General features: G+C 31.8%; 2 protein-coding genes across 3 annotated transcripts; one reads left to right on the forward strand and one right to left on the reverse strand.

The window, feature by feature from the left end:
• The first annotated feature begins 719 nt into the window (after positions 1–719).
• LOC25486921 (ervatamin-C) lies at positions 720–1,957 on the forward strand. Its single transcript, XM_013608752.2, has 2 exons — positions 720–1,191; positions 1,374–1,957. The coding sequence occupies exons 1-2, from the start codon at positions 720–722 to the stop codon at positions 1,955–1,957; spliced, it is 1,056 nt and encodes a 351-aa protein (XP_013464206.2).
• A 6,435-nt stretch (positions 1,958–8,392) lies between these two features.
• On the reverse strand, positions 8,393–11,801 carry LOC25486922 (shikimate O-hydroxycinnamoyltransferase). Of its 2 annotated transcripts, none has more exons than XM_013608753.3 (3): positions 11,677–11,801; positions 11,065–11,487; positions 8,393–9,504 (listed from the first exon to the last, which is right to left on the reverse strand). In XM_013608753.3, exons 2-3 carry the CDS (start codon positions 11,470–11,472, stop codon positions 8,614–8,616), a joined length of 1,299 nt encoding a protein of 432 aa, XP_013464207.2. In that variant the 5' UTR covers positions 11,473–11,487; positions 11,677–11,801; the 3' UTR covers positions 8,393–8,613. The 2 variants fall into 2 exon arrangements, with proteins under 2 accessions (XP_013464207.2, XP_039686573.1); XM_039830639.1 differs by having other exon boundaries at positions 11,669–11,797.
• Positions 11,802–12,755: the final 954 nt, after the last annotated feature.

Consider the following 12,755-nt stretch of genomic DNA (forward strand, 5'->3'; position numbering starts at 1 on the left):
CAAACTGTTAAAATCTTTTTCAAAATGAACATTTTTCATTTACCTTTTCACTTTTGTTTGTGATTGGTTATGAATCATAAACCAGCTTTTTGAAAGGTCTTACCAGACTTTAGAAAGTTGGTTATGTCCTTTTTCAGAATAACATTTTGTTTCAAAAATTTAGACTTTTCTAAATCTTACAACTTTTTGTTCATTGAGGATCTTAAGTTTCTTAAAAAGAGATTGCTGCAATCTTTGAATGGTTTTAAGATATATCTCATTCAAGATTAATAATTTCACATTTTCTTTCTTTATACAAGAGAAGTTATTTAAAAGTTCCTACTTTTAAAACAAAAGGCATGAGTCATATGAGATATTATAAAACACTTTATAAAAAATATATTGTTTTGAAAACATTTAATATTTCAAGACCACTTTAGAAAAACATTTTCAAAATTACTAATTAATAAATTATTTATAAAAAATATATATTTTTTTTAAAAACATTTAATATTTCAAGACCACTTTAGAAAAATACAACAAAATTACCATATTAAATCAGTCTGCTAAGACTCCATTAATGGTTTTTCTTATTCCCTTGTGTAGGATTTTAGTACTATATAAATACCCTATGTTTACCTTCACACATTATCACTTGGGTGAGATATTTGAACATGAAGAATCTTATATTAATAACTATTTTCTTCACATTTTGGACATGTGCATATCAAGCTATGTCCATGACAGTGTTAGAATCATCTGTTACTGCAGAAACGAGACACGAGCAATGGATGAAAGAATTTGGGCGCAGTTATGAAGACGATGCTGAGAAGGAGAAACGGTTCAAAATTTTTGCGGAGAAATTAGAATACATAGAGAGGTTCAACCGTGATGGGAATGAGACTTATGAGTTGGGTTTGAATCAATTTTCAGATTTAACATATGAAGAGTTTGTTTCTGCATATGGTTGTTCCCGTCTTGAAAACCATTTACTAGAGTCATCCATCTTCAATTCAAGTGAAATTCCAACTATCGAGTTACCTAAGGTGCCTCCAAAAAGAAAAAGAAGTCCACCTAGCAGGCCTCCAAGGCCTCCAAAAAGAAGAACTCCACCTAGCACGCCTCCAACAACAGGAATTCCAGGTAGAGTAAATTGGAGAGAAAAAGGAGCTGTCACCATCGTCAAGAACCAAGACAAGCCAAAACAATGTGGTAATATATTAGGCTCTTGCATTTACTTGAATCATTACTTTAGCAACATTTCATTTATATATTGCCATTAACCAGAAAACCGGATTTTTTTTTTGGTTCAAAATTGACAATTGATCATAATACTTTTAAGTGTACTATTTAATTAATATATTGTCCGATTGATTAATCCGTTTTAATTATAGGAAGTTGTTGGGCATTTGCGGTAACTGCAACGGTAGAAGGAATTATGAAAATCAAACAGAACCGCCCATTGGTTGCATTGTCTGCACAAGAGTTGATCGATTGTGACCAAGGGAACAATGGATGTGATGGAGGTAAGGCATCTATAGCTTTTGAGTATATCGTGAAAAATGGAATAACAAGGGATGTTGATTATCCTTATAGAGCTCAAAAGCTCGGATGCAATAGAGGATCCAAACGTAGTTTTGCAAATATTAAAGGTTATGCAAAAGTAGAAGCAGGTGAACAAAACCTACTAGAAGCTGTGGCACGACAACCCGTTGCAGTTTATATCTCTGCCGACAAACACTTTGAAGACTATAAAGGAGGAATATATGGTAGCGGGCCATGTAAACCGCAGACGAATCTCAAAGTTAACCATTTGGTTACCGTAGTTGGTTACGAAGAGGACTATTGGTTGATTAAGAATTCTTATGGTACAGGTTGGGGTGAGACCGGATACATGAAATTGAAAAGGCAAGGTTCTTCTCCAAATCCTGTTTGTGGTATTGCCATGGTAGCTTCTTTTTATCCCACCACTTTTTGAGAACGATTTTATCTCGGTCTAGCATACATGTTGTGATATTCAATAAAGACATGTAATAATATTTAGGGAGCTTCTACAGTGCAGTCATGAAACTGACTTTTCTGAAAAAGTTAATTTTAAATATTTGATTCATTTTTAAATTGTTGATTACTGATTAATGATCAATAGTAATTCATCTAGTAATGCTTGCAACATCTTAGACTTACAGATACTATTTTATCGTTGGAATCTTTAACTTGCAAACAGAGTTCCTGATATCATGTGAGTGTTACACTTTGTGGGGTGTTACACTTAAAACAAGGTTGGATAAAATTAGATTAAGTGTATTCTTGTTAATCTGATGAATTGATGATACTAAGGGACTGAACTTTTGATGTCACTGTACAAACAGTGTGGTGTTACTCACAACATTTTTGATGCTATAGTGTTAACTTCACCAAAAAATATTATTTTAATGACTTCACCATAAAATTTTCCTAATATTAAATCTGAAATTGTGTCCCAAATAAAATTGATGATAATAGTATTATTGAATGTCATATTTAATTTTCTTAACATTCTTTGGTTGTTTAGGCTCAATTTGAGACACGAAATCAAAGTAATTATAGAAATTACACGAATATGTTTTCCTAAAATTTGTCCCAAGTGTGAACCATTTCAACAAAAAGCCTTGCAACAAAAAATATGAAGATGGGATATGTTGGATTTCCTTCCTTTGCAACAAAAAATACGAAGAACCCTTCCTTGATGCTATCGATTCTTGACAAAGAATCATTACTCAATTGGTTTCCTTCAAATCAACTAAACTTTAGTTAAGGGATAGAGAGAAAAAAATAAAACACCATTGAATGCATCCAAAAACAAATATAAAATACCATTCTCTCTAGTGTGCCATTTCACTCCCAAAGACCTAAGTCAATGGAGTTTTGTTGAATATTCAATACCAACTATTTGCTAAAGTGTGGACACCATTTTTGTTCTTTGACACTTGAAGTTTTAACCTGAAACCCTAATCTAAAAACAATTCTTGATGATGCCCTTGAACCTCGACACCCAAGATTTGTACCTCTAACTCTCTAAAATAATGATGCTTGATCAAACAATGCAATGATCCAATCAATTTGAGAACATTGTCAATCTTGACATGAGCCACCCAAAAAATCGTTGGGGTCTCCTTTGATCTAGAACGCTCAATCTTAGATTCCCTTTGAGCCTCCCTTTAGATGTAAGATGAAGAAAAACTCCGAATTCCCCAAAGGAAGTGAAAGATCGTAATCTTTCCTTTAGGTTCAAATTTCTCCAATTGAGAACCCAAGAATATCACAATCCGATGTACAAATAATATTAATCTAAGTAAATCACAATCTATCAACATCACAATCACTATCTAACACACAAGAGTTTTCAAAGAGTAAAGGTAGTAGAAGAGGGTTTAAGATAAGAGATTGTGAAAATTTTATTTTTTGAGAAGAGGTGTAAATTTTGCTTATATAGGTTTGTGAAAATGTAGTGTGAAAAACAAGTTATAAAAAAGTTGTCAAAAATACAGTTAAACGATTCACTAAAGTTCACTGTATGTGTTAAACGTTTCTAACACAAGTGAAACATTCACTCTAATAGCAACAACTTATTTTATTAAAAAAAATGCAACGATTCACTCATACAAGTGAAACGATTCACAAGTTATCAGTACTAACTATGTGAAACAATTTACTCACTGAAATAATACAATTCACAAGTTTAAAAATATGAAAGTTTCAAAAACCAAAAACAAGTGAATGAATGCTATGTTTTAAAACATGCAACCTAGACATGGTTGTCGAGATAATATTAAGGCTTAAACTAGATTGTTGACCCGTGCGTCGCACGGGTTTATTGATAAGGGATTGACATACGAATAATAAAATGCAATATATAATTGGTAACGGTGACAAAAAGAATAAGTGATAATCCATAGTAGGCAAAATAAAATACTTCATAAAATGTATAAAATCTGAAAATATTATAAAAGATGAAGGTTGTAAGGTCACATCCTTCCGTTTGCAAAAATAAAAATATCAAAATATATGATTCTTCTGCTGTCTGTGTAATTTACCACGGTTTAGTTTTATTTTTAGAGAAACACGCATTAGGGTTTACTATATATAGCCGAGTTTGCATGGAAATTAGGGTAGTCGAGTTTGCATAAATATTAGGGTATTCTGTTTGTAAATGTATTAAATAAGTGTACAACAACTTGTCAAAAAAAAAAAAAAGTCTACAGAAACAATAGATATATACAAAAGATGACAACATGATAGGAATGAAAAGCTCATCAGTGAGGAGAAATATTAGAGATTGCTACATTTTAGAGGGAATCTCTTAGGTTAAATTGGTGCGATGCATTTTAGATGGAATTTGTTAGCATGGTTTTGCCCACGTGCTAGTTGCTGACTATGCAACTTTTGCCACGTGACGACGATGTGGCATGCCACATAATTAAAAAATATTTTTTAAAATTTTGAAAATAGTTTTTAAAAATAAAAAAAATGATAATTAATTAAAAAATTCCAAATTTTTTTTTTGATCATTTCGAAAATTTTAATTTTTGAAGTTTTTTCTTCTAAAAAAAACGATTTTTTTTTGTAAAAGAACAAGAAAATAACTTTTCAAAAAATAAAAAAAAAAGTTCTTGGAAAAAATCTGAAAATTATATGTGCAAATTTTTTTTTTTTTTAAAATATTGAAAATTTTATTTTCAGATTTTATTTAATTAAATAATTTTCCATTTTTTCATATTTCAAAAAATTATATTTTTAAAAAATATATAATCGGAAAAGTTTTTTTATGATTTTTTTATTTTTTAAAATTATTTTCATATTTTTAAATTTTAAAAAAACAATTTTCGAAATTTTAAAAATGTTTTTTTAAAATTTAATATTATGTGGCATGTCACGTCAACGCCACGTGGCAAAAGTTGCACAGTCAGCAACTGCCAAGTGGCCAAAGTCATGCCACTTCAGCTGAATAGTGGGGCCAGGGACCATTTTCAAACAATTTTTTTTTTTTTACAGGGACGAAAATTCAAACTGGATCAAATTATAGGGACGATTATCATATTTAAGCCTAATATTAAAACAGCAATACTTAGATGCACAAATTCTACTTAGAAGTTTTGGCACTAAACCAAAACCATCAGTAAGTCCAATTACATCGAATTGAATTGAGGGTCAAATGATATGGTTAATCCTTGCATTCCCTCAAATCCTTCACCAATCTCTCATTTAAATTCCTTCTATCAACTTTAGTCTAGTTTTGAGCCTCTGACCTCTTCTTCTCAGTCACACTCTAACCCCAACTAATATTTTCTAAATTAAAAATACAATTAATTATAAAATATACAAGGGTATCTCACATTCTCATCGTTCAAAAGTACTTCAATTTAATTAAAAATAGACAACGAAAATAAGTTCAAAACATAAGAGAGACAACGAAAATAACTTCAATTAAGACTTATTTATAAAATAATAAGAGAGACTTATTAGTAATTAAATAATTATGTATGACTTATTATTTAATTTGTGAAAATAGAGCAACGCGGTCCACCATAAGATACGGTGTATTTAAGTGGGATATGGTGCACCGTAAGGTACGGTGTAATTAAGTGATTGACTTGATGACCACACAAGGGGTTCTATAAATAGAACACTTGTGCTGAAACGTTTTCGTTGTTGAAACGTTTAACCTAATTCACAAAGTAAACCTAGTCACTGCTCTCTAAACCTAATCTCTCTGAATCTCCGCTGGAATTGGCTCGTACCGGTCATCAGAGAAGTTCTCTACGTGTGGACTGAGTAGAGGCATCGCTACGTTGCTTTGCTCGTGATCAGAAACTATTCCGCTACAAAGATTCTGCGCTTCAAGAGGTAAACACATAATCTTAAAGTGTTTATGTTTGTGATTAATGATTTAATCAAGATCTGTTTCGTTTCAATGGAATTTGTTCCGCTAAGAGAATTAAAATTTTGAAAAACCCCTCTTAGAATACCTTTAATAAATTCATCAAAATCACAAATTCACAAATAATCACTTATGACCCATAATCACTTATTGGAATTATAGCTTAATTGATGAAAGGAAACCATCCCCCTTACCTCTAGTCTTCAAGAATCCTAACTTTAACTTCACTTATGCTCCTCAATTCCAAGCTCTCTCTCACTAGCTCCTTCTTCTCTTCTCTTGATCCACTTTCTCTCTCTCTATCTCTCTAAAAATATATTGTGAAGTGAATGAAATGAGTAGAAAACCTAGTTTTCCTCTTAGTGTTATGTTTATATAGCCACCTCCAATTGAGCTTGGTTTCTAATTATCTTAATGGGCTTAACATTCTTACCAAATATTTCCCCAAAGTTACTACACACTTAAATCGTCAAAATAGCGAATAATTACGATCTATAAATAATTACCCAACTTACTAGTAACTTAGTAAAAATAACTATTCCCACTAAAGCACAAAAAAAAAAACCTATAAGTGAAATGACTATTTTAGCCTTGCTCACAAAATGACCAAAATACCCTTGAGTCTAAAAAATGACTAAAATACCCTTCTATATCAAAAATCCACTAATCCCGAATAAAATATACACAGAGACAATTAATCTCACACAAGCACATATAAACACATATAATAAATATCTTAGTGTTTAATGAAGTGTTGTTAGAGGCAGCTTTGTCTGTCGCAACATTATGTTTCTTCACGGTTTCAATATCGGCACCGGCACGGCGAGCGGCGTTGACAGTTTATAACCTTCCCAAACCTGTCTTTCAAAACCATTGCAAATTTTCCCAAACCAACAAACACCAGGGTGATCCATGCTCCCAGTCGTATTCCATAAAAATCTCTCAGAGCTTTCCATCCTTAGAAAGAAAAAAAACAGCACCGTTTACTCTCTCAACTAAGACTTCAAACTGGTTGTCTTTTGTTTCAATAAAGTGGCATAGCGGGTAATCTCATCCCCAAAGTCAGCTGTAAAGAGGTTAGGTAACCTCACAACACCCTACAGAAAAAAAAACATAAAACACAAATAAACATCAAAACATTTGTAGCAACAGTGAAACACATGAACTGGATATGTAAAACGAAACATTAACACTGACATCCTCAACATTATATTCGACAATATAGGAACGGTATTTCGTTCGGAGCTTGTTGACGGCCTTGTCCAATTCAGTACCAGGGTTACTCGCCAAAGGTCCTACTAAAGAATCACGAAAAGATAGAATTAGAAGAAAACCATTACACTCCGATCCAAATGAAAGCTAAACTTGTTTTTACCGGTAAATGCATGGTAGGACAACAACGTTTCAACGTTGGATCTTGACATTTTTTGAAATTGAAATTGTTTAAAAAGTTAAAGGATGAAAATGAGAAGAAAAAAAAAAGGACGAAAACGTTCCCTAAAGTTAATTTTTAAAGGACTATTTGCGTAATTTTGCCTAAATGATTTTATTTTAAACAAAATAAGCTAATAAATCAAAAGTAGTTGATATTTTGTATTATGACTGATTTGTAGTGAATGAAAGTTTAGTCTTAGAGTGGTCCACCAGCGGGACACCAGCGGACATATCATCAACAATTATGATATTGATTAAACAAAATAATTTTATCCACCTTAATTTACGATCTCCTTATTAATTTACGCCCACTTTAATCAAAATTAAAAAAATTATTCTTGATTTCATAGTGACTTCAAATAGTAAAAAATGGTTTGAAGAATTGGAGTATTGCAATTCTAAGATGGAACTTGTTGACATTTTCACCAAACCATCGAAGAAGGCAAGGTTTGATGAATTTGAGAAAGCTTACGGAAATGAAGAGGCTCACTGGTATGAATTAGGATGAGTGTTTGGACTTGATTCTAGAGGTACAAAAGATCTAGAGGTGAAGAGATCCAGAGGTACACAGGATCATCACAGAGAATGCATTAGTGTAGTAATCTAGTGTATAGTTGTAATGATGCATATACTTTAGATTAGCATAAGCTTGTTATTATTAGTTTGTTACTAGCTAGAAGTTAGTTGGATAAGGATGAGTTAGTTACTTAAAGATTAACTCACCATATGGTTTACTTGGTGGTCAAGAAACCATGGTTAGTTAGAAGTTTTGATTTGTGTATATAAGTTATGTATTGCACTTAGAAAATGTATCATATAAGTTGAATAAAATTTCCAGAATCCTTTTTCCACAAAATTAAGCAACTTATCCCAACATAAATTGCCTATTAATCTTGTAAATTGATGATTATTTATCATGTGTAAATTGCCTATTAGCGTTTAGTTCCTTCCTTGAAATAAGGCACTAAACATGGAGTAAAGAATTTATGAGTCAGTAATAGGCAAAAACGACACATTCTAACTGTAGTGCAAAAAGAATGACTATTTATTATGAAAATGAAATGTTGAAGAAAAATAATCATGTTAGGAACATGCATCTTTGGCGCCAAAACAATGAAAGCAATCACAAATCTTGTCCAAATGTGATGTCAAATTAATAACACACTTGTTTCTATAGAATTACACACACTTTGCCAAGCCAGAAGCAAGTCCATGATTACACATTTAATTGATTCATAAAAAGTAAAAAGCTAGGAAGAAAACATGCACCGCCTTAGAATCCCTCAAATGTCATAAAACAATTCCTGAAACAGTTTCATCTGATCTGGAGGCAGACCAATTGCCAAAGATAAGCTACCATCATTTGTTGAGCTCGGAATGATGAAAGATAACCCCTCATATGCAATCCCACCAGGTCCCATGAATATGGGTCTTCCCCAACCAAAGTCAGCTTCATGGATTGGTAACCTTGCCCAGCTAGTGATACCAAGATTTGGACACTTAAAAGTATGTGCACCACGAACAAGAGCTTTCAAATCAGGTTGTAGCTCAAGATAGTCCAAAGCAGATCTCAAATAATCATTATCCATTTGTAACAATGCATTGTGGATTCTGCTAGCAGCATACCATGTTGGTTTTGACATTAAATCTCCTGCTACTGCTATTGGAGTAGTTGTGAATATCACATTGCCAAAGTAACCTTGTGGAAGTGAAGGTTGAAGCCTTGATCTTCCATCAGTTGCAATGTACAATTTTGTTTCTTGATCAACAGGAAGTGCTCTTGCCTTGCTTACACTTCTCCATACATGACCTGCCAACATCTCATAGGAGCTATAGTTGATAGTGTTTCCATCTTCTTTTGACTTACCCTTCAAGATGTTGAGTTGTTGACGGGTTAACTTGAAGATTGACACGGTTACACTAGCACTAGTGTCTGAGCCTTGTTTAGCATGTTGCATTGATGGTGGAGGCTTGTATTCAATGTGATCAAAAACAGGTCGAGGTGGATCACGAGCATGGAGTAGTGTTCGGCCAATGAACGGTGGGATGGAAACATCAAGGCCACGAGCTACATCTGACCATGAATTGATGAAGTGAAGACCAGATGCTCCATCTGCTACATGATGTTGCATACCAACGCCTAACGATACTCCTCCGCATTTGAAATGTGTTACCTGCATGCAATGCAGCATTGTATTAAGTCAAAATTAGTAGGTGGGGTATTAATTTATGGGGTACAATAGTTCATAATTGGTACTACTAGTACTGATATTAATGTTGCACCAAAATTAAAAGCTTAAACCTACGATATCGGCTCAGCGGTATCAATTAATAACATTAATCTAATCTGGTTCAAAACTATTGCAAAGAAAACAAAGTAAACTCATCCATCCTCATGTTTCACATGTCATGTCAACCTTTTTTTTTTAAAAAAAAAAGCTAAACTTTAATACCCATGTTTTTCTCTGTATAGGCGTCACGCTTATTTATTAAGAATAAGTTTTGTTTTTTTGTTTTTTAGGGATATTAGGAATAAATTATCATTCCCTCAAAAAAAAAATTATCATTCCTTAAAAAAATAATAATAAGTTATCATATTTTTCCTTCGGAAAAAAGTTATCATATTTTTAAAAAATACTACTACGTCATTTCATTCTGTTATAAAATTTAGATATTGTTAAGATTTTATAACAATTTATCAGTGTTTTTTATGCAGTCTAATAATTAGAAATTCATCCATTAAGATATAAATACATGGAGAATTTGGAGTTCAAACACTAATCACGGTATAATGCAACGTCCTTATCATTTGAGTTATATACTCACATGGACTAACAATTTATCATTTTACATGCCTAATATATATATATATATATCAAAATGAATGAAAATACAAAATAATGTTAAAATTAAGGGTGTGTTTGTTTCAAGTTATATTTGTTGATTCCCAGGTATAAAATGATAGGGATGTATATGTCTATGTTTGTTACAAGTTTACTAAATTTTATTCCCAGGTATAAAATATTCATGGGAATAGAAAAATTTACCCAAGGAAAAGGGTGGGAATAAAGTTCCCATAGAGATGAGAATAAATTCATAAATAGTTACCTATTATAATCCTTATTTTTATGGTTCCTAGGAATATTATAAATTTAATCAAACATATTTTTGCTAAATACCTTGAAATAAAATTCTCATCTTTATATTCCAATAAATGTTATTCCTAGGAATAAATTTGGTAAACTTAAAACAAAAGGTTGTCAATTAAAAGAAAAGTTTAAATATTATAATTTTTTTACTAAAGAAAGTTTAAAAATTATGTCTAAATAAAATGTCCAATTCAATGAATTATACAAACAAATCAATACTTATCTGGTAAATATTATATTATATATAAAAAAGTATACATATAGGAATATCGTAATATATTAATTAATATTCTTTTCCGTCCAATTTTAAAAAGATAAGTTATTTGTAAAATTATCAAACAAAGAATAAATTAAAGTTATTCTCTTTTTTTTATTGAAAATTAAAGTTATTCTAAACCTTAAATTAAAGTTTTTCAAAAAAAAAGAATTCTATTATATTCCTAACCTTAAATAAAAGGCGTGTAAATTGCATGGACAGAAATGGAAAATGTCCTAAATTAAATTTAAAAAAAAAAAAAGAAAGTTTGTCGAAACGTGTGTTTAGAAAATGAAGTAACAGCTGAAGAAACATAAAAGAAAACGCACCTGTAACACCAACAATGGATACGTTTCAATACCAGCAGAATAATCCACGGCTGGGATTAACTGACGGAGGCGAAGTGTTGGAGCAAAGTCACTGAAGTCATCAACGGAAGCGGTGGTATCAGCATCGACGAAGAGCACCCCTTGACCATCGCAATAAAGCTCAACACGACCATCTTCATCTCGGCGGAGACGGGCTGCCATTGGATAGAACGGGACCAGCACCTTGCTTAGAGCTTCCTTCATAATCTTAGCATCGAAGAAATTGGACGTGCCGTTTGGCCTGTAAAAGTACACGCTTGGTGTGTGAAAATTTGGAACCACCAAGTCGACGTTGGAGTTCCATAACGCCTTTCGTGGTGTCTCCTCCGCCGGACGCACCACCGTCGACTCTTTCACGTTGATCAACATCTCTGGTAGCTACCACTACAAAGTAGTATACAACAAACTTTTAATTATTATTAGTCATTCGTATTCGCATATATTTTAAACAAATTACATCTACACATTTTTTTAATTAAAATTAAAAAACTATTTAACCAGGCATGCAAAATACTACTAGTATTAAAATCAAGAAGAAATTAATTAACAAAAGAGAGGGCTTTACATTATTACCAATAAAAAAGATGCAAAGAATGAATGTGAAGGTAAAGGAGGAATGATGAATGAGAGTGGGTTAGGATTTGGTGATGGAGGTGAGAAAGAAAGAGAAAAGGTCTAGTGCGGAGGTGGTGCACTCATATGACTTAAATATGCGTTTTATCTTATCTTATCATTGTTGAATTTAATTAGGCAACACATTTATTTTGACTTATACCTTCAACTCAACAGTGTGCGTTTTAATCCCCGTAAGCTTACTCGGTTGATAGAGATATTGCATGTTATATGCAGAGGTTGAGATTTGAACTCGGACACTCCACTTATCCACAATTAAATTGTGTGAGCTCCAACCACTAGGTTACTTGACAAAAAAAAACGGTGTGCGTTTAATTCGGTTGCAAGCGCGAATAAAATCAATTTGGATTGCATGCAGTACAAATTACATAAGATATTTTAAATTCATTAGCGAAAATATGATATTTTCGCTCTTTTTATTGCGCTAACATTTGAAAATTATTAACGGTGTTTTTTTTATGACATTTGATTTTGACTAAAATTAAAAATATAAATGTTTGTTGTTTTCAAGTTATAACAAATCAAATTAATCATGATTATTTATTTCAATGACACCAACAATATATAACAAAAATATATAATCTAAAAAATTTTAATGGCACCAACAACAATCTTTATTATAGAAGAAATTGTTTAGGGGTATAACTGAGATAATAAAAAGTAGGCAAAATTACACAATTAGTCCCTTAACTTTATTTTAGGTAATATTTTCGTCCTTTATATTTTTTTTTTGTCACAATTTAGTCCTTTATGTTATTAAATGACAATATCTTATCATTTTTTAAGAGATTTTTTTCAAAGAAATTTGATTTTCTAGGCTTGTATGATGAAGATTTACGTTTGCCTATGAGTTTGATGATTTTTTTTTTGGAGTTTTTGATTATTTTTTTCATAAAAAAGGATAACTATGTTGTTATTTTATAACATAAAGGACTAAATCGTGACAAAAAAAAGATAAAGGACGAAAATGTTACCTAAAATAAAGTTAAGGGACTAATTGTGTAATTTTGCCTAAAAAG

The sequence above is a fragment of the Medicago truncatula genome, chromosome 2, assembly GCF_003473485.1.
Source record: "Medicago truncatula cultivar Jemalong A17 chromosome 2, MtrunA17r5.0-ANR, whole genome shotgun sequence".
Taxonomy (NCBI): Eukaryota; Viridiplantae; Streptophyta; class Magnoliopsida; order Fabales; family Fabaceae; genus Medicago; species Medicago truncatula.

Excerpts from the sequence above, each read along its gene's own strand:
- LOC25486921 (XM_013608752.2), top strand. The coding sequence starts at position 720 with ATGACAGTGTTAGAATCATCTGTTACTGCAGAAACGAGACACGAGCAA. Across the intron at positions 1,192-1,373 it reads AGACAAGCCAAAACAATGTG|GAAGTTGTTGGGCATTTGCG; the intron begins GTAATATATTAG and ends TTTTAATTATAG.
- LOC25486922 (XM_013608753.3), bottom strand. The coding sequence starts at position 11,472 with ATGTTGATCAACGTGAAAGAGTCGACGGTGGTGCGTCCGGCGGAGGAG. Across the intron at positions 9,505-11,064 it reads ATCCATTGTTGGTGTTACAG|GTAACACATTTCAAATGCGG; the intron begins GTGCGTTTTCTT and ends CATTGCATGCAG.